The sequence below is a fragment of the Silene latifolia genome, chromosome 6 (genome assembly GCF_048544455.1).
Source record: "Silene latifolia isolate original U9 population chromosome 6, ASM4854445v1, whole genome shotgun sequence".
NCBI lineage: Eukaryota > Viridiplantae > Streptophyta > Magnoliopsida > Caryophyllales > Caryophyllaceae > Silene > Silene latifolia.
The window spans coordinates 78,292,241-78,317,235 of NC_133531.1; the positions used below are offsets into that span (position 1 = coordinate 78,292,241).

Sequence of the window (24,995 nt, forward strand, 5' to 3'; positions counted from 1 at the left end):
AATTAATAAAATATATGTGATTACCGAGATACAATTAATAAGGGAGTAATTAATGAAGGAATCAAGCTAATAAATGGATAAATTTAGATTCTTCAAAATGGACAAGTGGAGCATTTTTATTGGTGGTGTATGAGGGCCTCATACACCTGGTGTAACTCTAACATCTTCCGAAAAAGTGGGGATTTTTAGGTTATTGAATTTGAGACCTTTGAAAAGGTAATAAATATTGTTTTAATAAAGCTCTAATTTCTCAATGGTGACAATGATGAAACTGTTTAGTGTGGTAATTAGAAATTTTGATTTAATAAATTCAAAATTTACAATATGCAAATTAAGGTAATCCATGAAGAACTCAAGTAAGGTTTCTGTCAAATGTTCCAATTGATATAAAATGATTTATTAATTATTAATTAACTTTGTCACAATTATTATGATAAAATAGTATGTTTACTGTGAAAATATGTGACAACCCAAAGGAAAATGAGATAGCGCCACCGGGTGGCACTCAATTTGAGTACCACCCAGGGCATAATCGTAAATTGGTTCAATATATTTATTTCCCTCCCATATTTTTAAAATTTCAAATTAATTAATAATAAAGGGTAATTTAGAAACTTTATAATTGATTACAATAATCGGTTAGGGCTTATCCATGCCATTTTAATCAGCAGATTCATTTCATTGAAAATTTGAAATAGAAATTTAAGATCTCCAATTTATGGCCATGGTTTTTGATGTTAATTTGTTACCACTTTCTCTTTCGGTTCAGACGTTTTCCAAATATACAAAATGGTGATTTGTAGAAAAAAGATCATTGACAATTAAGCTACATGATGATGATGATGATGATTGATGATCATAGTATAAAAAATTTCCAATTATATAGCTAAGCAAATTAAATGATCAAAACTAATTCACCTTTAATTCAAAACGCCAATCGATTTACTTTCAGAGTAACGAATAAATTTCATTAGCGAAGATCAAATCTGGTTGCAAAACATTTGATCATTAATTGGGAAATTTTGGCGCAAATCTGAAAGTAAATATTTTGTTTTTTGATTTTATGGATTTTTTTATTAGGGTGGCGCCCTATAAAAGCTATTTCTAACTACAGTCAATAATAAAAAGTTACAAAAATATATAAAAAGTTAAAAAATAAGTGATATCTCAATAACTTTATATTATACACTAACCCAACAACGACTTTATAAACAGAATAAGCGGACTTATTATTATTATTATTATTAGTAACAGCAGCAACAGCTAGTATTAGTATTTTGGCAACAATGAATTAAAATAGGGCTTATTATTTAGATTGAGGATTTATGCTTTTTTTTTCCGTAAGCAACCAAGTCAAGTAATGCAATTCAACCTAAGGCAGCAACGTACGTAACGAAGCAGTAGTCATTGCACACCTATTGAAATGTATGTAGCTCTTATATTCCAATTACTTATTAATGATCCACTCAATATTCAACATCTAGTGTGAGTGTGTTGACATGTTTGTTACATTCCCAAAAACAGGTGCCAACAAATAAACCTCAGTTTTCAATTTCTAACTTTGACAAGGCTGGCCGCATTTTAATTAGGAAAGCTACCTTTTTTTTTTATTTTTTTGGTTGTGTGTGTTCAATGTTCATGAGCCACGACGTCCTCGAACCTATGGTCTACTATACCACCTCCTTAATCACTAGACTGTTGTCTCTAGGGCTAACTTCTAAGTTTCAATTGTGAAGACGAAAATATAAAGTGAAAATTTCAAGAGCGTAAAATAGTTATCTAATAGAGTAACTGAGGAAAATAGTGAGAATCTGAATCACGTAATTTCTATTTTTGATTGTTTAGAGGATTATTATTAAAATAATCCTAGTATGTGTTTAGTAATAAGGAGCTTCGAATAGCCAATCAATAACTCTCTCATATGTATTGTATGACAAATAAACGAGTAAGAAAAAGCATTTTCATGATACCTTAACGTGTCTTGATATCATCCATATTAATTTAAATAATCCATTTGGATCTGTTTCATACTTTTATATTTAGAATGTTTTAATTTTTCGATGTAAGTCTTTGATTTTTAGTTTTATAGTTTTAAAAAATAATTAATCAAATAGATACGTCAAAAAAAAAAAATCGAGTAAGGCGGCGAAAAGGCTGCTCAAGGGATTTTGATTTGTTTTTAAAATCGTTTTGAAAAAGAAGTGTTTTTGGTTGTATATATCGGTTTACATTTCTTATGACCATTTGTCTCTAATTACACATTCTCATGCATTATTTCATAAGTCGAAGTGAAGCCAAATAAAACCTGATACCAAGATTAATGTCAATAATTTTTCGTAATTCTTATACAATGTCCTAAAACGACTTATACGGAGTAAAACGAAATGGAGGGAGTACAAGTTTCACGATATTGACTCAAATATATGGAAGGCTCTTAAAGTACAAGAAATAGACTACGGGATGCGATATAGTCACGAAGTATCACCCTTCTAAACGATAACACGTAGAATTTTCTACAAATCTGTGTTTTTTGTATATGATTAATAGATTGTACTCGGAATAAAACTTAGGTTGGAGTGCAAAGTTAGTTTGAAATGATGAAGCTATCCGCTTGATTACTACTTCACTTGCTCCATCTTATCTGTCGTGTTCTAGATCACATTTCCTTGTGTGGTGTGGTTTATGCTTTCTCACAATTCACTCCAAATTTCAGGTACACTACATCATTCATGCAAAATTTTAACACGTACTTTGTGTCTATTATGCAATTTGTCAATAACATTAATGAGAGACCGTTTCTTTTAAGAATTTGTATTTCTTAAAACACTAAAATTAGTCGGTAAATAATACATATTCTAATTAAGCGTGTTAACATTTCACTTTATTATGAGGATTTCATCGTTATCCATCGTCAAAGGATAAAGTATAAACATCTTTCATCCCTTTTCTTACATCCAACACTTATATAGTTATTAAGAGAAAAAAAAATGGGATGGAGAAGTCTATCGGTTTTAATACTCTCTCTATTTATTTATATCGGATGGGAAAATCTATCGTTTTGATAATATTAAGTTAACGTGTACGCCCTAAAGCGACACATTTATAACTTCAATATGGAAACATTTAGAGGAAGTTCTATAAATTTAGTTTAGAAAAGTTTATGTACATGTTAGAAAAAATCAATTTAATATATATGACAGGGATAAACTTACAAGATAGGCTACTTATAACATGATCCGAGAATAGTTAGTTGCTCATACTACAATTTCTTCTATAAATCATGATCAATTATTATGTTAAGATAAAATCTCAAATAACAAGTGGATCAAGTGTCTCAATAAGTATATATAAGCCTCCAACTAAAATTTAAGAATGAAGCAAATCATTTAAGAGACTACGTATTGGGAGAGTTAAGGGAATTAGTTGGTCCCAAATGAAACGGACAAAATGTTGGACCGTCCAACAACTCAATGTTTTTACTAGTAAGTTGGTTGGTAAGTGATGAGGAAGAAGCAACTTTAAGAATCTAAAGTGGACTGCATCTCATATAGTGATTCACTAGCTACCGCAATTCCCATCAAAATTGACTAATATGTGATTTACATCCCCAAAACCTAACCTTATCATTTTCAAATTGAACTCATATTCTAGTATTTTCTGGTAACTTTGTTTATGACAAGGGGTATTCAATTTTGAAATACATCACCTTCTTATAATAAATAAATAAATATTGAAAGTATATACATTGAGGTAAGAATGGTCGAGTGTTGTAAGTAGTAGTGTAGTACACTTTTGTATTTTTTTTTTTTTCTGGTAGTCGTAAAAAAAGGTTCTTATACAGTTGAGATTTAACTTATATGGTCAAATGCACTTATTTGAAATACAAAATGTTTGCGTACAAGTCATCACAATCACAATTTTCATTAAGAAATAAACTTGAACTTTCGACCGAAATTGGTGATCTAGTCATTCAACTTTTAAAGAGGGCATTAATGAGAATATTGATGATTAAAGAGGATATTAATATTAATATTAATATTAATATTAATGATGATTTCACATTTTACTTGTCTCAAGTCGACGATTTCTTTTACACTATTTATCGAGCTTAATTGGTAACATAAATAAGTAAAAATAAATATATTTGGAGTCGAGGACATTAAGTGACTATTACCCCTTACAACCATTTGTGTTTCTGTTTCCGGAAAGATGATCGATTTGAAAGAATGAATCATAATTTTCTGAGCTCGTATATCCGAGTTATGGCCACTTAAAGCTTACCGGTTCGAAAAATTAATTATTTCGTGCAAAATGTCAAACTTCAGGGATATCACGTGAATTTTCCCAAATCATTATTATCTTAGGGGTCGTGTCTCTCGTGTGCATTACTAGTTTTGTTAAATATTTTCTCAGTAGTACAAATCTTTTTTCTTGTTGGCAAAGTTTCTTTTGTTTAAACAAGATTTATATTTATATTTTAATTTCAGCATTCATTAATTAATAATTACCCTTTTTCGATCTGTCAAAAAAAATGAAAAATGATCAAATTACAAATTCACATTTGTGAAGGCACTTCAAATCTCCATCAATCGATCAAGCAAGGTTCGCTCAATCGTAGACAATCATTAATTTGATTCTAGGTCGAGCTAAATATCCCCTATTGTTTCTCGGAATTCATTACGGATTTGCAATACTATTGTCAGGCACAAACGGAACATACAAACGTCCGTTATAATCCATTAGTCACTTCAGCATTCGTATCACTTGCCCTTTTCAATCAACAAATTAAACAGCTATATGGCTATATACAATGAGACGGAGGTGCTCAAAACTTATTACAATCGTATTCTTCAGTCATTCAACAGGACTATACAGATATGGAGGAAACACAGCAGTTGCAAGACAATGATGATCGATGCTCTATTTTTCGGTAGATGAGCTATTGAAAACTGGAAAATAGGTATCAATCTCAAGTCGGTCTAGAGTCTGCTGTGTGGCCCATAGATAAGATGAATGTCCTTCGATTATATCGGTGGCATCAACCTGCATGCCAAAAGAAATTAATTTTCAAGCCGTGGCAGATAAAAAAAACTTGGTCTTGGTGTCAAGCAAAAATACTATAACAGAAAATTAGTTTTCCGGTTTCCAAGATCCAATGTTGTCATGTAGATCCACCAATGTTTTCAAGATACAGATCTGAATGGTAAATAACCAGCTCATTTTAAAGTAAAATCGTCCAAAACAAAGAACTTACATTCTCAATCCCGGGTACATCAACCTCTTGGATTCCGGCTAAACCCTTGGTGAGGAGGCTGTCCCAACAAAAAATTACAGGAGTTGAAGATAAGTTGATGAAAAAATAATCAATTAGTCTGTTTATATCATTATATGGCTGGGCATACCTTGCACGGAAAGCAATACCAAGTATCCAGTCATTTCGTGAGAAGACGTTAACAAATCTCCCAGCAACAATCTGCAAAAGATTAAGAAAACATCATCTCGAACATTATGGTTACAAGCCTAAAGATACGGTTACACATTGGTACACCGTCCGTGACTCTCGTAAAGTGCTAGTGGGCGATCACTCACTACTTCACAAGCACTTGACCATCAAGCTTGCATTCTTGAAATACCGGACCATGACACGTGGCAATACCAGATAAATTGTACAAAGCAACTTTACACTACTTCACTAGCACTTGACCATCAAGCTTGCATTCTTGAAATACCGGACCATGACACGTGGCAAGGCCAGATAAATTGTACGAAACAACTTTACACCGGAACCTCAAAAGTAGACACAAAAAGCCCAAAACTAACCCGACCCGTGTTTCCCCTACCCTACCTGTAACCTAGGTTGCACGGACACGCCTAGTTTTGAGCGTTCCCGTGTCAGACACGGACACTCGTAGGACACGCCTGAAAACGTTCTGGACACGGTTTACCGTGTCCCTGGTTTTTATGTTAAAAGAAAACGTGTCGGACACGGTCCAACATGGTTGGACACGGCCCGTGCCCGCTGGGGACGCCAAATAAGCAGTTTTGAAATCAAAATCTCACTTTATCAGTTATCGACATCTCACTTTTCCATTTTCCCCTTACATCTCACTTCTCCCCTTTTTTCTCTTGCATTGCGACGCCTTCCAGCCTCCCCTCGCCTCAGTCTGGCCGCCGTCAGCCTCCCCTTCCCCGCCGACAACCTCTGCTCGCCACGTATCTTGCTTTTTCATTTTTTCCTAACTTCTCAATCTATGTTTTATTTCTATATTAATCTCTATATATATTATACATAATAATAAGTTTCTAAATAATCAAATTAATCAAAATCTATCATTATAATGATTATTATTGTTGTTGTTATTAAATTTAAGGGTTTTAAATTTGGAGATTGTTGATTTCTCGGAAGTTAGGGTTTGTTTGATTTAGGGGTAATTTTCGGAAGCGAATAACTTAGTTGTTATTCCCACTTACCGAAAGAAGTTTAATGAATAATTACAATGGTGCAAAGGATGATCCGTGAACTCCCCTTTTTTTAGCTTTTGGTGAGCATTGTTTGTCCAACTTATTTCTCGTGCCTTTTAATGTTAATATATTTTGCGGAAAATATTCGGTTTGATAACTATGGCGAATAGTATTGTAAGCTATGTTACTCGGATACTTCACTTACTTGCCGTATTCCGTATCCGATACATATTTTGTCGGATACGATACGACACATAGATACTTCATTTTATGCCAAAATATTGAAAATTTCGCACAAAATAGCCGTATCAGATACTCCGATACGTATTTTGTCGGATACGAGTAGACGAGTCCGAGTAACATAGATTGTAAGACTCGAATTTGGGTTTGTAATTTGGAACCATTGATACTTTTTATTTAATTTTGTAAGACTTGAATGCTTATTTAAATTTAGGTTTGTAATTTGGAAATTTGTAGTTTTTAAGAAATGTTGATTTTAACGTATAAGACATTAATATTGGTTGTCATTTTACGATTTTGTGGCCTTTAAAATGTTTAAATGACCAAAGTTTAGATGTTGGTTATAATGTTCTTCAAATTCCCTTTATTTTAATATGTATATTGATTTTTTTTTTGCCGTGTCCGTGTCCTACAAATTTTGAAGTGCGTGTCCGTGTCGTCCGTGTCGTGTTTTCGTGCAACCTAGCCTGTAACAGAAATGGCCAGAACCATACGCGACCACAGTGACCTATGTGTTTGCCAAGGCTACTCAAAAGGCTTCCACCTAAATCCAGGCCTGTTCAACGACAAATTAACCGTACTTTTTATAATTATTTGGAAACGCTCCATTGCACAAGGATTGAATTTGCGAGTAGGGTGGTGGGTCTCACCAATAAAGTACGGTGATTTTACTAACAAAGACATGCTCAAAATGGAAATGGGAGAGTTGCCAGTTCTAAGAACATGCTAAAAATGGAAAATGAGCCAATTCCCAAGAATTACTCCGTAAATGGAGCATAAAACTGTGATAACTCATAAATTACCTTACGTGCAGCTTCCCAGTTTTCATCTTTTATAGGAATTGGTGCCCCAAGAAGAACAACTCTTTCGACGAGGTTAGCTGCCAGTAGAGTGCATGAACTTTCAGAATATGCAAGCAAATCAATATGTCTATCTCATGCAGAATCGGCAAAAATTATTACCTTGCTCAGTTTCAGAGAGATATTGGAGGCACTTAAATATTACTCTAGCTCCTAAAGAGTAACCTACAAGTGTAACAGGCCTGAAAAAAATTTGCAGTTGTTTTAATAAGAGGGGTGCTTCTTGGCCACGAATATTATCAAACACGCAAACATTAGTTATACATTGAGTTCGACAATGGATTTACCTGTTTCCTTGCAACCCATTCAGCAGTACTTCAGCTAGCAGCTTTCCAGCTTTATCAGATCTGATTATACAATTCAACTATATAAAATATGGTTATGGATAGCAATAATTCTAATCCTGCTTGTAGCACAAGGAAATCAGATGCAGTTGGAACATCAGACAAGCTTAATTAAAAGGTGTGACGCACACTGAGACGACGGGTGCCGTCGTGACGAGGCGAAGCCATGTGCGTCATAGACATGAGACCCACTATTTTAGCAAACAAAATTGTATTTTCAACACGATTTTTTATGCAACAATGCCCTTTTTGGATCTCAAAGAGGGCTAGTATGTGAAGAAGAGTAAAAGCAGGGGACAATGCGGCAAACAAAAGGACATAACGGTGGGTCTAGCTAGCTGTGGGTTATCTACAAGACACACTAAGATAGTTTGGCTAGTGCGGTAGTGCCTCATTAGCCTTGGGCTTAACTGCTTCTATCGCGTATTCTTTGAACGAAACAAAATTATTGGGAGGTAAATTTACCTGTCCACGGCTATTGCCCACTTGCTGTCTATAAAATCAGTGATTACAAGCAATGTAGCTGGCCAGGCGAATGCTGTAAGAAGGGTGCTAAGAACCGTCATCATGGCCCCTTGTTTCATCAACTCCATAGCAAGTCCTACCAAGAGTAGCATCTGCATATTACAGCTACCTCATTGTAGCTCTCAATACTCTACATAGTCTACAAGCAATGTGATTCAAGTGCAATAGAATAATTACTTGAAGTGAGCCAATCTTGTATGGCTGTACTGACGGCTATCAGATTCTTGGACTCCCATACAAGCACATATCTGAAGTTAGTCAATGTGATCGTAAGAATAAAAAGATAAAAGGCAAGCAAAAGCTTCAAAATTCATCAACATGCAAAATCCATAAAATGCGGTTATAAAGAAAGCGAAGTTCACGCTTTGAGAATTCACGAGTAGCCCATTATTGCCCCATTACCAAAGTCCAAAACCACATGTTGAAGATAAACCACCTTTGATTGTCTTCAAACAAAGACCAGTACGTAAAACAGAAGTAATTCAGGGTACAGAGTATCTCACATTTTGTCGAACAAATATAGTCTGATATTTAGCATTTTGATCAAGGGAAAGAACGAGGAGATCATCCATCAAACATTCAAACCTCCACAATCATTTCTAGATCTCATTTACAATTTATTTTTAATTTCAACTTTTCTTTTTTCTGGAATGACTTAAACCACTAGATCTGGGAAAAAAAAATTCAGACCAGAAATAGGAATAAAATCACCCATCATATATACACTTATACAGTGGTGCTAAATCCAAGAGTACCTTTCAAGGTTATTAACTAGTCCCTCCCAGGGCATTATAAAATCTTCCTCATCAAAAACAAATCCAGACACCAGGATTCCAACTGCTAGTCGCTGAAATAAACACAAATATGTACAATTCATTTGGAACTCAAGATTTAAGAAGGATTGAAGGAATACATAATCACATATACAACTGAAAGGGGAAAACACTCCCACTCACTCCTTGTCCATGGTTATCTCCTACAGCTTTGAACTCAAACTCTTCGATACTTCCAATCCTTCGGGCCATTTTTGTCCCAGTAAGACCAGCTCCAGCAGCTGCAGACATTATATAGCCACACAAGGGTAATATAACTATATAAGGCCACAAAACAAATACCAAATTTTTCTATTTCAACTGGAGAAAACAAGTGACCATCGTCTCCAAAAAGAATTTGGAAGATACACAGTGAAGCATATAATAAAATTTCAAGTTCAAAGAACAACTTTTACCTCCAAATGACGCAGCAATGGCTACAGAGCCAGCAACCGATCCCGCGACACTTGCTGCAGCAGCAAACCCACCGGCTCCAATAATAGGAATTATAGTACCCAGTGTAGGGGCCAAAGCACTAAACCCGGCAGCGATAGCAGGGGCAGCTAAGCCTGTTGAAGAATAATCAAACAGATTGATTTCAGGTGAGTGAATGTTAACAAAAAACTGCCTCAGATGTGTGTCATGGATTTACCTCCTGTAATGGCCATTAAGGCACCACCAGTTACAGCAGCCGCTCCAATAATGCCTCCACGCTTCCATTTATCCCAAGATGTTTCTTCAGATTTGGCTTCTCCTTGTTTCAGCTCCTGCTCCTTTGCTAAAGCCATCACAGAGCAGGCAACCAAAGTCTCCATAGCTTCCTGCAGATAGCATGAAGTGAACAAAAAACAATAAAACATTGGGGAAACATCCCTAAAAAAAAAAATTCAGATCAGAAAACGAACCAGGACATACATATCTACCATGAATGGCCTATTGTGAAGTAACAAATTTCATCAATCTAGAGTCGTAAACATCTTGGTAAAATTCATCCTAATGCCTGCCTAGTAATGCAGGCAATATATGTCACCAGTTTGTTACAGCACTAGAAGAATTTAAAAGTACAGATGAAAAATAACTATATTCCCTTCCCTGTAAATGATCAGTATACCAACATAAACGAAATACTGAGTATTATTTTTTGGGTGAAAAGTTAATCTAAATCTCAACCCATTCTGAGACTATTGAAACAAAAGTCGGACAAAAACTGAAAATATGCAATTGGATATTGCTTCCATACCACTTTCACCCACTTGACATCAAGCCATGTTGCAAGCAGTCGTAATGCAACACGATGACGAGCATCATAACCCTTTCTTTGATTGGACTTTTTGCTATCTGCAGACATATTTGCAAGGCTTGCTGAAAGAAGCTCATAAAGTACAGTTATTTTCCTTTCATAGCTAAGTTTTCTCTCCTCTTCCACAGGCTCCTCACTGAACTTATATTCAGACTCATGAGTGGTGTCTTCAACAGGGACATTAGCAGTGCTTTCCTGGATAACCTCAATCACTTCTCTCTCAGCAGGTGTCGAAGGTGTCTCTGGCATCTCAGAAACAGAACACTTTTCTCGGCGTTCCTGATGATATTCACGCTGCTTATCCCTCTTGGCTTCAGAATCAGACAAAGCTTCCATGCTTGCTACCATACCGTCAATGCCTTTTGCCAAAGCAAGCTCTTCATCCCTCTTTTCCGACAAACTTTCCTCAGAATCTTCTGAAAGCAGCCTCAGAAACTGACATATGACACTAGTAAGTAGTAAAACCTATCAATCACAGTGAAATGACGCTAGAACACAATGTATTATTATGACAATGCTAAAAGTACTAGTTCTTGTTCAAACCAACATACGACGTCAAAATGATTGTGAGCCATGTGCAAATGTCTACTCTTTTTACAACTAATTACACTAGTTATACATGAGGCACAACAATTAGCAATAACACAGCCGCAAAATTTGGTCTAAATTATACACATGATAGACTAAACAACAACAGGAACATTACTCCGGTATCTCAATGGCTCCCGCAAATTGTGGGGTAAGGGGGGTCGGATGTACCCAGTCTTACCCTTGTGTTAGCAACAGAGGATAGACTACTAAAAGTAACAAAAAAAAACAGGGCAAAAAGAATTACCGCGCCAACATGGTGAGTAGCTGGAGAAGCACCAGCAGTCTCTTCAATCCCTAGCCACGCTGAAGAATCAATCTCCAAAAATCTACACACCATTTTTTACATCATGATCTCAGTGATGAAGCCAGAAAATTAGGCATGGGTGAGAATGATAAGGTTTGAGTTTTGTGGGAGAGAAATTAGTGACTCTAACTAAAAATAGTAAATCTTAAAAAGTTGAGGAGAGGCCCAACTAGCCACCCTCACTTCGCCATTCATAGTAAATTAAATTAAAACTCAAAAGGCAAACATCTATTCGTATCTGAATTCACGGATATTCTCGTTGTAACAGTTTGAATCTCAAGTACTCCTAGTTAGAATCAACTCATCAAACATGATGAGTAATTAAAAGGCAATCATGTAATAACACTCCAAATCCTTGCATTATTGCTTTATCCTCGAACTTACATTCAATTCTAAAAACTCCTAGGTATAAATGAACTCATCAATATCCGATTGAGTAAGTAATGTTCAAAAGGCGGAGCATATGATTGCATCAGTCTTCAAACAAATCACGCATTTTCGGACTATCCTTGTCATAATCATAACTGTTCAAATTTCATGTGCTCCTAGTAACGATGAGTTCATGAACATTATCATTAACCAAAACGCAATCATACATTAACACTCTGAATTCCTTCATTCTTGCATTATCCTCAAAAATACGTTCAATTCCAAATACTCCTAGTATAAATAAGCTCATGGACATCAAACTAAACAAATAACATTCAAAAGGCGAGCATAATCACATTAGTTTTCAAATAATTACGCATTTATGGATTATTCTCATTAAACTTTTCATTCAAGGAACTCCTAGTTCATCAAACACACTCAAATTCTCGCATTATCCTCAAAATTATTTTCAATTCTGGAACCTCGAAGTACAAATGAGCTCAACAACATCAAAATTAAACAAATACTCCGTAACTTTCAAACGTCAAAGCACGTGATCAAATTCAAATACTCCAAATTCTTTCTTATAATCTTCAAACAAACAAAAAAAACAGCAAAAAAAATGGAAAAAATAAAAAAGAAATACTTGAAAATAGGATGAAGGAGAGCGAAATTAGGATGAACCCAAAGGAGAGGATCTTCGGAGACGGAATCACTACTGTTACTGCCATTACTGCAACTGCTGTTGCGATCCTTAGTTCTCTCTCCATCGTCAACGCCGCCATCGTCGCCGCCGTGGTAAGGAAGCGAACCGAGGGGGCGAGATTGGTGGATCTGCGCTTGGTGAACTGCTAGTGCGAAAAGAGCTCCGGCGGCGTATCTTTCCGGCGGCGATAACATTTTCGCCGACATATTTATGTTTCCCAGTCAGTTGGAATTTTCTTGTATTTTGTTTTGTTTTGTTTATTTTTGAGTAATTGACTTGAGTGTGATCACTGGATCATAACATTCATAATGGATGGCTTAAAACCCACTTAAATGGATGATGGATATGTAAACGGATGATTACGGATGGGTTGGATGAAGAAATTTTATCCATCCGACATCCATCCATCACCCGATTTTATTACTTTTTATTTAATTTTTTTTACATATAACACATTATTAAGATATAAAATATTTAAATTTTCATATTTATCTACTCTCAATATAGATATTTTGTGAATCTAGCCACTAGAAAGTTAAACTAAATAATTATCTTACTTTCTTTTTGTAGAGAAAAAAAATTATCATTTTTTTTAACTTGAAATATATAAATATACAACACCCGTTAATCACCCGATCCACCCGTTTCATCCATGGATGATGGATGGATGGATGACGGATGATATGTTTCACGGATGACGGACGGGTTGGATGAGATTTTAAAAGGACGGATGGATGACGGATGAGACTTCACCCGACCCGAACCCGATCCATTAACATCCCTAAGTGTGATCACTGGATCATAACATTCATAATGGCTTTTAAGTATGTACGGATTACAGAGTATATTATACGGAGTAATAGTAAATTCTCAAGATGATGGAAAACCGACTAAGATGGTTTGGCCATGTGAGAAGGAGACCAATGGACGCACCAGTTAGGAGGCTGGAGACTTGGAGAACAGAAAAGGTCCCTAGAGGCAGAGGAAGACCGAGAGACATGGTTGAGAGTGATAGAGCACGATATGAGAGTTCGGGATCTTGAGGAGAGTATGGTGACGGAGAGGGCACAAATGGAGGAAAGGATACATGTGCATTTTGAGTATTTGATGTTTTTTTGACAGATTTAGTGTTTTTTTATTTATTTAATTTAAAGAAATTAATTTATTTATTTTTCTCTCCTTTATTTCACACTTTTTCAACAACCATTTTCTTATAGATTTTACCTGGTTCATTCCGGATCCTTAACTCTATTTCGGTTTTTAAAAAATCGTTTTAATATTTTCTCTCGATTTAAATTTTAAGTTTTTATAAAAGAAAGACGGAATTCGATTTTAAAACCCCTAAGTTCACCTTGACTTTCCATTACATTTTCGTTCTCCCTTTTTGTTTTTCATCTTCCTTTTTTTATTCGCATTTTGAGGCGTGCGTTCACCCATGGACGGTTCGAAAGGATGATTCATGTCAGTCGACCCCAAATCATTTTGGGATTAAGACTCTGATGTTGTTGTTGTTGTTGTAATAGTAAATTCTCAAGAGAACGGTTTCTCATTAATGTTATTAAGAGATAAGTTATTAATTTTATTTTATTTTTTTATTTTTTAGTTAGTTTTTAGTTTATCTATTGGTTGTCTTTTATTAATATAATAAGAGACGGTCTATCATTAATGTTAATGTCTTATTTTTTGGAAACTATTACGTACTTATTTATGTTTTGGTCACTGTGTATGCTCAATATGCTCAATACCAAAGAAGGGTAAGGTGACGATGGTTCTTGTAAAATAACTCGTATTTTTTCACGGTTTTTGATGTTAGATGTGTAAAAGATGATCTAACCTATAATAAGTATACCATGTGACCAAAAGTAAGCCTTTAGGATCACAAAACTCGAGTTGATAGATAATTGATCCGATTTTAATTGGGTTTTAATTGACCCGTCCTTAAATGGTATGACTTCGTTGCAGCTTATAACGACATTTTTTTTTTGGTGAAATGTGAGAATTACATTAAGCACAAAACTCAATCAAAATCTACAAACAATCTAGTTAAATAAAAATTATAGGAGGAAATTAACTCCTAATAGCAATGCATTACATCCCGGCCTAACCAAATCTTATCCTTTGCTTGCACAGGCTCTTTAATTCTTTCTTTCATTCTCTGCTTTATTTCTCTTTGATGATCCTCAGCTACGGCTGTAAATGAACTGAGTCTACTCGATAAGCCCTCATGATCGGCTCGGTCAAACTGAGCTCGAGATCGAACTAAGCTGCGCCCAAACCGAGCCGAGCTCGAGCACATTAAGGCTCAAATCAGGAGCTCGTTTGAGCTCGTTATTTTTAAAATTACTTAGGGGGCGTTTGGTTAGAGAAAGGGAAAGGGAAAGGAAATAAGAAAGGGTAAGAGGGGGAAAGGTAAGAGATTACCTAAACTTAACTAGTTGTTTGGTTACATCAAGAAAATGAAGTATGGTGGTTGTGGTTTGTTTTGGTGTGCAGGTAGTGGTTTAGGTGGGGTGGTTGTGGTAGTGGTGGTGGTGGTGGTGGCAGTAGGTTTGTTGTGGTGGTGGTGATAGTAGTGGTGCCCTCATGGTGGTTGTGGCAGTGGTGTGGTGATGGTGGTTTATGTGAGGTGGCTGTGGTGGTGGTTTTGGTGGTGGTGGCAGTAGGTTGGCTGTGGTGATAGTGGTGGTGGCGTCATGGTGGTTGTGGCGGTGGTGTTGTGGTGGTGGTTTATGTAGGGTGGTTGTGGTGGTGGTGGTGGTGGTTGTGGTGGGGGTGGCGATGGCGTCGGGGTGGTGGTGGTGGTTGTGGGGGTGGCGATGATGGTGGCGGTGGCGATGGTGGTTTATATGGGGTGGTTGTCGTGGTGGTTTTGGTGGTGGTGGTGGTGGTGGTGATGGCGTCTTGATGGTGACTAATGTGGTGAGAGTCGCAAGTGTGGTGGTAAGTAAATAAGGTGGTTGAAGGGTAACAGGGATAATGAAATTTGATACCTTGGGGGGGTAAGGAATTAGATGGATTGAGGGGTAAGAAAGGGAGTTTCATTCTCTTTGTTTGTGTCAAACAAACACCAACAAAGGAAATCAATAACTTTGTTTCCTTTTCCCTTTCTTATAAACCTCCAACCAAACGTCCCCTTAATGTTTTTCAATATATTTACTTAAATTGTATCAATTATAAAATAAATAAATTAAAAATATTAGTTTATAAGATAAAATTACAGAATAATTGTTATTATGAGCTAACTAAAAGATAATATTCTCGTTTGAATTTGAATTTATAAATCAAAATTTACGTTATAATTAAAATAATGCTACAAAAAATGGTACGTAAACAAAGCTCGGGCTCGTAAAATATTATATGAGCCGATCCAGAGCCCTGATTTCAAGAGCTTGGGTTCAAGCTGGAACTCGATTTTTACAATATGAGCCGAGCTCGATCAGAGGTAAGCTCGAGCTCGGCTCGACTCGGTTACACCCCTATCCTCAACAGAACTTCAGGCCTTACCAGAGTAGCATTGATTCCTCCATTGTTTCTATGCATCCATACATGATACTAACTGGCATTTAGAATTGTTGTATTAAACTTCTTATTGATGTACCCTTCGTCCTTATATCCCACTGTACAAGAATGTTATATCCACACCATTCTATAACAAGGCTGATCAGTTTCCTGTTATAGCTACTGCAGGTGAATAATAGATGGTGTTGTGTCTCCCTTACCTGCTCACAGATGTAGTATCTGTCATTTTGACAACAGCCATACCTCATTAAATTAATTTCTCTTTGACATCTAGTCCATTGTTCATGACTATCCTGGTTGTCATGGAATGAATGTTTGAGCACATTTCATTTGTTGCAGACCTACAAATACCAACTAGTTTAGGGTGATGAGCTATTAGCCATCATAGCCCGACCTTATACTATAGCATGTATCACTTGCGGTCCATTTACCTCTCTATAGCCATCTTTCATTGCTTCTTTAGCTTTATATATACTCTTCCAGCTCCTACTGTGGTCATTGGGAGGAAGACGGTTATCCTAATTCTGATTCTTGATATAAATTTGATGTACCCATCTTACCAATAGTCTATCTGTTTTACTACAAACCCAGTAGCTACTGCTGCAATGTTCCAGACACTGACCTTTTTTATCCCCATACCGTTTTCTTCCCTTGGCAACACTTTATCCCATGCAACTAAAGGGGATCTATGATAATCCACACTTTCATCCCAAATATAGTTTCTACAAATGCTTTAGTTCTGACAATGACATTCTTTGGTAGAATGAAAATAGATGCCTAATAGTTATAAAGAGTATTAATAACATAATTAAAAAGCATGACTCTACCTGCATAAGACATCTTTCTTGCACCAAGATTTCTTATTATCTGGACCATTTTCTTAATTAGAATTATTACATTCCTTTCTATTTAGTTTGTCAGGTTTAATAGGAAGTCCTAAATACCTAAAAGGCATTTTCCCTTCAACCAGCTCAAGTGTGCTACTATTCTAACACTTAATATTACAATTTCTTATCCTAAACCTTAGATCATGTTGAAGTCCCTTTTCTCCCTTAATATATCCAAACTTACTACCATTGAGACATAAAAACAAAAAAAAAAAAAAAAAACAAACAATCCTGATCCAATTCATCACCTTTTCAGTGAACTGTTTAGGAAAATTTAAACAGTATGTCATTTGCTCCATAAAATTCCATTCTACAATAGCATAAGCTTTCGAAGGTCAATTTTAAATATGCACCTAGAGGAGACTACATTCCTATCATACAACTTTATTATATCGTAACAAATCATGACATTTTCCATAAAGTATCTCCCCTTAACAAATGCCCCTTGATTATGGCTGATAATATCAGAAAGGGCCATTGTCAATCTATTACATAACAATTTAGAGATAACCTTGTAAATCACTCCCTCGACTCATATTCAAATACACCATTTCTCTTTTACCAAAGACTTCTCCTCAGGACGGCGGTCACACACGATTTGACAAGAAATGTGACCACTTTTTGATTAAATGAAACCACTCAAGTACTGTTCATAAAATGTCTCTTATAAAAAAATGGTCACATTTTCTAATAAACTGGTCACATTTTGCCCGTCGCAAATGTGAACAGTGTTTGTGACGAATAGTACCCGTCACAAGGGATAATTTGCGCTCTTTTACACACTCGTTGATGCACAATGAGAATTTCTTTAGTTTTACTTTATAAAAAAAATATAAAAATTTGATATTCTTATAGTGTTTACAAAGACGAATCAAACAAGATCCCATATAACTATATTTTCTCTTTTAAACTGCAAGGAATATCAAAGATTCTCTTCATTATTGACTAGTGTCAAAAGATGGAATGGTACGTGTATTTGAATATGAATAGAGGGAGTACATACAATAGGTTATAGATTTAGCAGTTGCCCTATCTTGAAAAAATCATGTATTGCATAAGTAATATCCTCCCCAACAATTGTCTAGACATCCTTTTTTTTTTTTGACAACATCAGGAGAATAACTTACAATGTTCTAGCAGCAACAACGTAAACTACTTGACTAGGTAGCACCAGAAACCCGACAGCTAAATCTAGCACTACAAAGTCATACCTAATCAAAGCATAAATATTATGTAAAGCTAAGACCACCACATTAAGATAAGCTAAATCCGCGACCATGGGATGGAGGAGGGCGGAGGAATGGCCACGAACAACCGAACCAACTTCAAAAGTACACTTGAATTCCAGAAGACATTGATGCCAAAAATGTAATACTCCGTATTTATAAGTCTTGGGGTACTCTATCGAGTAGCCCTTACTCTGTCGAGTAAGGGTAAGTTGCGAGATAAAATAGTTTTCGACTGTTGGGTACTCGATCGAGTAGTGGGGTACTCGATCGAGTAAGTGGTACTCGATCGAGTACCTTGGGTACTCGATCGAGTGTCATTTTTACTGGGAGTTTTCTCGGGTTTTGTTAATTATGCGATTAAGGTATTTAAACATAGTCGACATTGTTTTAATTCACTTTTACAAAACCTAAAACCCTGTTTAAGAGAGAAAGCAGCCACTTCATCTTCCTAATCGCATTCTTAGCAATTCCCGGAGTTCAGACGGTTGGTTCTTGTCGTTTTTCGTATCGTTGAGTTCCTTGCGTCGAGGGTAAGCTTTTAATATAATTTTTATAATGTTTTGTTAAGTTTGGTTAAACCCTAATTTAGGAATTGGGGGTTTTGGTGTGTAGTTTGTGATGTGTAGTCTTTATGTGCTGTATGATAGGAGGAGAATTCGTAGAGGAGCCGTTTTGATACTGTTTGTAGATACCGTCTGCGTGTTGTGCTTTCCGGTAGGATTTCTACTCGGTATTAGTCCCATAATGGGATATTGGTGATGTCTTTGTAGTTAGTTGTTTGATATGATGATTGTGATTGTGATTGTGATTGGTTGTCTATGGCTCTCGAGATGCGTTCTCGGCTGAGTGGGGTCACTTGCGGGAGTGACTTCACGCCCTAATTTCGCCCTTCGTGGAACCCGCCACGGGAGGGGATGTGCACATTAATGGGACAGGGTTATCGCTCGGTGTGATGAGCGGGGCTTAGGTGGGAACGGCAGTGCGGTCCCCATCTGGCGTGGCTGGTCCAAAGTGGACGGTCGAGATTGAGACGATGGGAGTTGGTGTGTGTGTGTGTGTGTGTGTGTGTGTGTGTGTGTGACGGTTAAGTTGTCTGTTTATCTTATTGTTGATATATTGAATTGTGTGATTAATCGACCCCGTTTAAATGTTTTAAAAACTGTGGTGATCCATTCGGGTGGTGAGCGGTTATTGAGCGAGAGGTGTGATATGACGCGTATGGGATAGCGGGATGAGTCATCACGTGGCGGTTAGAAGTCTTCCGCGTGTCGACGAAGTCTAGTAGCTTTGATAGTTTTATGTAGACCGTATGAGAACCTTGTAATTTCTTTTATTAGTTTTGGTTTGAACATGTAATCACTTAATCTATAATTACTTTAAAAGTACGTTTCTTTATTGTCTTATGATATTCGGTACCTTGGCAACCGAGATGGTAGTATCCTTATACCCGAGTGGTCCTGGTAAGGCACTTGGAGTATGGGGGTGTTACAAATGGTATCAGAGCGACGATTTTGGAACTGTAACAAATGAACATAATGAACATAGGGAGTCTAATAAAATGAACCTGGTGTATGTGTAATGGGAGCCCTACCGATGCTAGGTTTTGGGTGAGTAGGCGCCCTCACTTCAAAATCTTGGCCCCATGATACTTAAGCCAGTCACATGGTATGGGAACGTGGAGTCCGTGTGTATATGTGCGACGTGTATGTTAATTGTGCTGTATATGGTTTGTTGAAAGCATGTTCCATGATAGTTGGCTTACATGTTGGTTGGAATCGTTGGAAAAGTATATGAGAATGATGAATGATATGGTAGAAAAAGAAAGTAGTTCGTATATGATGATGTGTGATGAAGTGGATTTGTAATGTTGTTGTATTAGCAACATGGAAATAGGATTTGTAGTGTATGGGTGTGGTTTGTGTTATGAAAAGTTATGAAAATTTAAAACATGCGGGTAATACATGATTGAAAGTTGAATGTTATATGAGCATGAAAGATGGTAATGTTTGACTTTTGGTAAGTAGTAACATGAAGAATAGAGGTTCAATGATATGTGTTTTATATAACGAATTGGATGAAAAGCATGATGGTTGTTTATAACGTGGCACTTGATAACACGAAGTAGATTATTTTGTTAATTGTATGAGGAGTCGCGCAGATTTGAATGCGTAGTTGTAATCATAATGTTGAAATAATAATGAATGCATAGTACGTTAGGGTATGTGAGATAACATTCGGGTAGTATTCACGAGTCTGCATGACGCGATCGAGTGGGTTTGATTCGATCGAGTGGGTATTTGTCGTTATTTTGACCAGAATCGTGTTTTTGGGCACTCGATCGAGTACCTCGGGCACTCGATCGAGTATCCGGGCTACTCGGTCGAGTAAGTCAGAGATCAGAAGGTCTGTTTGGGTTCTGGAGTCGGGGCACTCGATCGAGCATATTGGGCACTCGATCAAGTAGCCTCAACTCGATCGAGTAGGTTCTGGTACTCGATCGAGTGGGGTCTGTGCAGGTCATATGTGTATTTCGGGTCATATGTCTATCTTTTTGACATTCGTTGCATATTATGTTTAATTCAAAGGTGTTGTATTACTTCTTTATGCATTGTTTTACGTATGTGTTGGTCCTGAAGCGTAAGTTACCCAATCTTATGATGTAAAGAGTGGCACTAGGATGAGTATGAGTTCGGTGGGGAGGACATGAGTTATATGTGATTATGATAGATGGTGGAAAAAGAAAAGGGAGATTGGTATAGTTTATTGAGGCATGGCGCACGTTTTGCGAGACGGGATGAGTGATATGATTGTGTGTTGAGTAATGTAAAAATAAGTGAATATAGACAAGGGATGATGTGAGTATAATGAACGTGAGAATGAAAAGATTGAAAGTAAGAATGTGGATAGTGACAGCTTGAGATGTGTAAAGAGTTAAGGAGGGAAATGGTTAGGAGTCGTGTGGGTTATGGATTTATGTAGTGAAAGTTCGTTTAAAGGAGTTGAGAAGAGTAATATATAGTGAACTTTGTGGAGACATGTCGCGAGGTGTATTTGTAGACAGTGAGTGAGTTTGGGAGGTTTGGTTTATTAAAAGATGAAACTACTGTGTGATTTCCTTGGGTAATTAACGGTATTAAATGAATTCTGATTTCTAGAGATGTAAAAAGGGAGATGCAATTGTTTGAACATTAAACGTTGGTTCTATGGATAGATTAGTGGCAAGTATGAGTGATAGCATAATAAGAGAAGATTCATGGGAAGAAAGAGTGAGATGATGTCGGTAGAAAATAATGGAACTGAGTTTTGGAGCAACGAAGGGGTGACCAGATTTCTAAAGAGTTAGCTAGAAGGAATAAGGAGTTGAACTATTAATTGGTATTATTGAGTGTAAAGAGAAAAGAAGGATAAAAGTAAGCTGAGGAAAATGTTCACCGAAGCTATGTGATATAAAGATAAGGAATCATCGAAATGTGTGATGGTATCACGAGGATGTTAGCTAAAGGTTATATAGGAGTTTCAGGACAACATGATTGGTAATGAGTTTCGAGGAATTAAGGGAGTAAGAAGTTGGTGGAGCATTGGCACGATACGAGATATTTGGTGGAGAGTTGGATGACAATACAAATAAGATAGCATTGGGAATAATGTTGAGGTAATTTTGGGGATGGGTTTGATGTTCGTTATTTGCAATATTAACCAAAAATAGGAGAAAAACCATGTTATTTTGATATGAGTGTAAGAGATTTGATATACGAGCAGCGGTGGCATTGTGGTGTTATCACTAATGGCTAAGAGTGATGGAATATTAGAAAGGTAGCAATTCTAAAGAGGTTGATTTGGTAGGGACCTGATTGTTGTGTATGATTGTGAGAAGGTATAAGATGTGGTTAGATGAGGCGGACGCTATTAGTTGAATAGTGAAGGTGTGATTATATTTGGCAGGAAGTGATGGTTGTGCGAATGGGGGAATATGTTATGAGGGGCATATGAGTTAAACTCGGGCGCGGGTAACCTTTTCGAGTGGTAACTTACGTGGTCGGGATTGACTAGTTGGTTGTGATTACGGGTCTATTATATGTGTAAATGTTTGTGTGAGGTTCTGACCTCACAAGAAGTGGTAGGGTGTGATAATTATAAAGTTGTTTTATGAATGTTATGTAATATATATGTTGGACACGGTAATTTAATTGAATGATATCCAAAAAGGTAATAATTTGATTAATTGACATGGCTAGTTATAATTTTATGTGTATTAATAACACATGTGTATTTAGGAAATGGCGAGAGAGGATGTTCATGAGATGCTTATCTGTTTATCCATATAATATGTTGCGTGGTGATTTAATAAGGTGGATTTAAGTAAGTTTTTCTTGTCCGAGAAGTTATCTTTGAGTCGTATTTATGGGAATTGTATGCGATTGTGATGTCTATATCGGTGTGGTTGTGGTGCCTCGGGTGGTGATCCGGGCACGGTACATAGTCTTTGTGATGCGGGTATTTTCGCACTACGGTGTGGGCTGTTGGTGGCGGTGTTGTGATGCCGTCACGGTTGTGGTGGAGTAGGCGGGATGATTATGATTCGAGTTTGAAAGTACATACCAATTATACATAGATTGTTGTTTTGTTTGATGTTGCTCTCTGCGAGTGTCGGTTTGTCTTTGATAGACAGTTGTCTTGCTTATTCATGTTTTCTTTACCAGGTTAAGTTGGGAATGAGGTAGAGTATGATGTGAAATAGAGTTGTATATGTTTCGTTGTTGTCGTGGGATAGTGATAATCTGTTGATGGGACACGGTTGTGAGAGGTTGTTACGGTAATTTTGATCTTGTTTTCAGATGAGACATCGGTAGACATGGTAATGGAAAATGATTCGTGGAACATGTGTTGTAATGAGCTGAAAGTGGCAGGTAGTTCATAATCTTTTGTTGAGACAGTGAGTGTAGGGTGTTGGGGAAATTAGTGTCATGTTAAGTTGTGTATGAATTTTGCGGTAATGAAAGAAAGAACTTGAGGATCTAGTGTGCGTGTACGTAACGAGTGCGGACCGTGAGTTATGCTTCTGGTAGATAAGTGCCTTACATAGAGAGGTATGTTGTTTGGCAGTAATAATGAAGAGTGGGTATGGTGATTTGCTACGAGTTTATGGTATAGGTTAGGTCTTGTTGCCGAATGAGTTGAGGAATGGGAAATGTTTATGTATGGGAGCCTTGGATATAAGAATGGTGAGTGTTTGGGTTATAGACGGTTATCTTTGACATGTGGTGGTACAGAGGGTAATGAGATATAGATATGGTTTGGTATTAGTGAGTTACGAGGACGTAACATTTGTCTTAAGAGGAGTAGGATGCGATAAAACAGATTTTGATGCTTGTACATATGGTAATACATTCGGAAGTTGAGTCTTGATGTAGAATAAAAGATCGATTCGTGTTGTGGGTGATTTTATTAAAGGTCATGACCGTGCTTGTAGTAGCGTGATGTTTAGGAGTGTGAGAATATTTCGCTAGTATTGACAGTTGGATGATGAGGTTACGAGTGTGAGTAAACTTCGAGGACGAAGTTCCTTTTTAAGGGTGGTAGAATGTAACATCCCGTTTGATGTCTATGAGTGTCTTGGTATTGGATTTGATAGTTGATGATATTATGGAGCTAGCAGCATTAGAGGATGGTAGTTGGTTATGTATGGAGTTGGTGTCGTGAGAGATATATATGTGGTAGATACGATATAGTGAGTCATGTTGTGGAAGTAAACATAGTTGGTGGAGTGGGTGTTAAGAGTTCATGTTCTATGTTCGGTCGAGTTCTTGAGTTCTTAGCTAAGTTGTTGTGTCTTGGTCGAGTCTGTATGGTTGTTTTTATGTATGGGTTGAACTTCGGGGACGAAGAAGTTCCTTTTAGGAGGAAAGACCGTAATACTCCGTATTTATAAGTCTTGGGGTACTCTATCGAGTAGCCCTTACTCTGTCGAGTAAGGGTAAGTTGCGAGATAAAATAGTTTCGACTGTTGGGTACTCGATCGAGTAGGGGTACTCGATCGAGTAAGGGGTACTCGATCGAGTACCTTGGGTACTCGATCGAGTGTCCAGTTTTACGGGGAGTTTTCTCGGGTTTTGTTAATTATGCGATTAAGGTATTTAAACATAGTCGTCATTGTTTTAATTCACTTTTACAAAACCTAAAACCCTGTTTAAGAGAGAAAGCAACCACTTCATCTTCCTAATCGCATTCTTAGCAATTCCGGAGTTCGACGGTTGGTTCTTGTCGTTTTCGTATCATTGAGTTCCTTGCGTCGAGGGTAAGCTTTTAATATAATTTTTATAATGTTTTGTTAAGTTTGGTTAAACCCTAATTTAGGAATTGGGGGTTTTGGTGTGTAGTTTGTGATGTGTAGTCTTTATGTGTTATGTATGATAGGAGGAGAATTCGTAGAGGAGCCGTTTTGATACTGTTGTAGATACCGTCTGCGTGTTGTGCTTTCGGTAGGATTTCTACTCGGTATTAGTCCCATAATGGGATATTGGTGATGTCTTTGTAGTTAGTTATTTGATATGATGATTGTGATTGTGATTGTGATTGTGATTGGTTGTCTATGGCTCTCGAGATGCGTTCTCACCGAGTGGGGTCACTTGCGGGAGTGACTTCACGCCCTAGTTTCGCCCTTCGTGGAACCCGCCACGGGAGGGGATGTGCACATTAATGGGACGGGGTTATCGCTCGGTATGATGAGCGGGGCTTAGGTGGGAACGGTGCGGTCCCCCATCTGGCGGGTGGGTCCGGTGGACGGTCGGTATTGAGACGATGGGAGTTGGTGTGTGTGTGTGTGTGTGTGTGTGTGTGTGACGGTTCA

The 24,995-nt window shown here is 37.0% G+C and overlaps 1 protein-coding gene across 3 annotated transcripts; it reads right to left on the minus strand.

The window, feature by feature from the left end:
* Positions 1-4,673: 4,673 nt before the first annotated feature.
* LOC141586902 (transmembrane and coiled-coil domain-containing protein STS1-like) lies at positions 4,674-12,810 on the minus strand. 3 transcript variants are annotated; one of them, XM_074408298.1, is made up of 15 exons: positions 12,454-12,810; positions 11,379-11,460; positions 10,484-10,978; positions 9,896-10,064; positions 9,660-9,812; positions 9,388-9,485; positions 9,187-9,278; positions 8,609-8,679; positions 8,372-8,507; positions 7,850-7,909; positions 7,665-7,744; positions 7,506-7,582; positions 5,403-5,473; positions 5,255-5,312; positions 4,674-5,043 (listed from the first exon to the last, which is right to left on the minus strand). In XM_074408298.1, exons 1-15 carry the CDS (start codon positions 12,717-12,719, stop codon positions 4,921-4,923), a joined length of 2,031 nt encoding a protein of 676 aa, XP_074264399.1. In that variant the 5' UTR covers positions 12,720-12,810; the 3' UTR covers positions 4,674-4,920. The 3 variants fall into 3 exon arrangements, with proteins under 3 accessions (XP_074264399.1, XP_074264400.1, XP_074264401.1); XM_074408299.1 differs by having other exon boundaries at positions 12,492-12,804; XM_074408300.1 differs by having other exon boundaries at positions 10,484-10,991; positions 12,454-12,791.
* Positions 12,811-24,995: the final 12,185 nt, after the last annotated feature.

What these genes read in the sequence shown, in the direction of transcription:
- LOC141586902 (XM_074408298.1), bottom strand. Translation starts at nt 12,719, where the DNA reads ATGTCGGCGAAAATGTTATCGCCGCCGGAAAGATACGCCGCCGGAGCT. An exon ending in CTCCTTCATCCTATTTTCAA is followed by an intron (nt 11,461 to 12,453) that starts GTATTTCTTTTT and finishes AATGGTGTGTAG; the next exon opens with ATTTTTGGAGATTGATTCTT. An exon ending in GAGATAACCATGGACAAGGA is followed by an intron (nt 9,279 to 9,387) that starts GTGAGTGGGAGT and finishes TGTTTATTTCAG; the next exon opens with CGACTAGCAGTTGGAATCCT.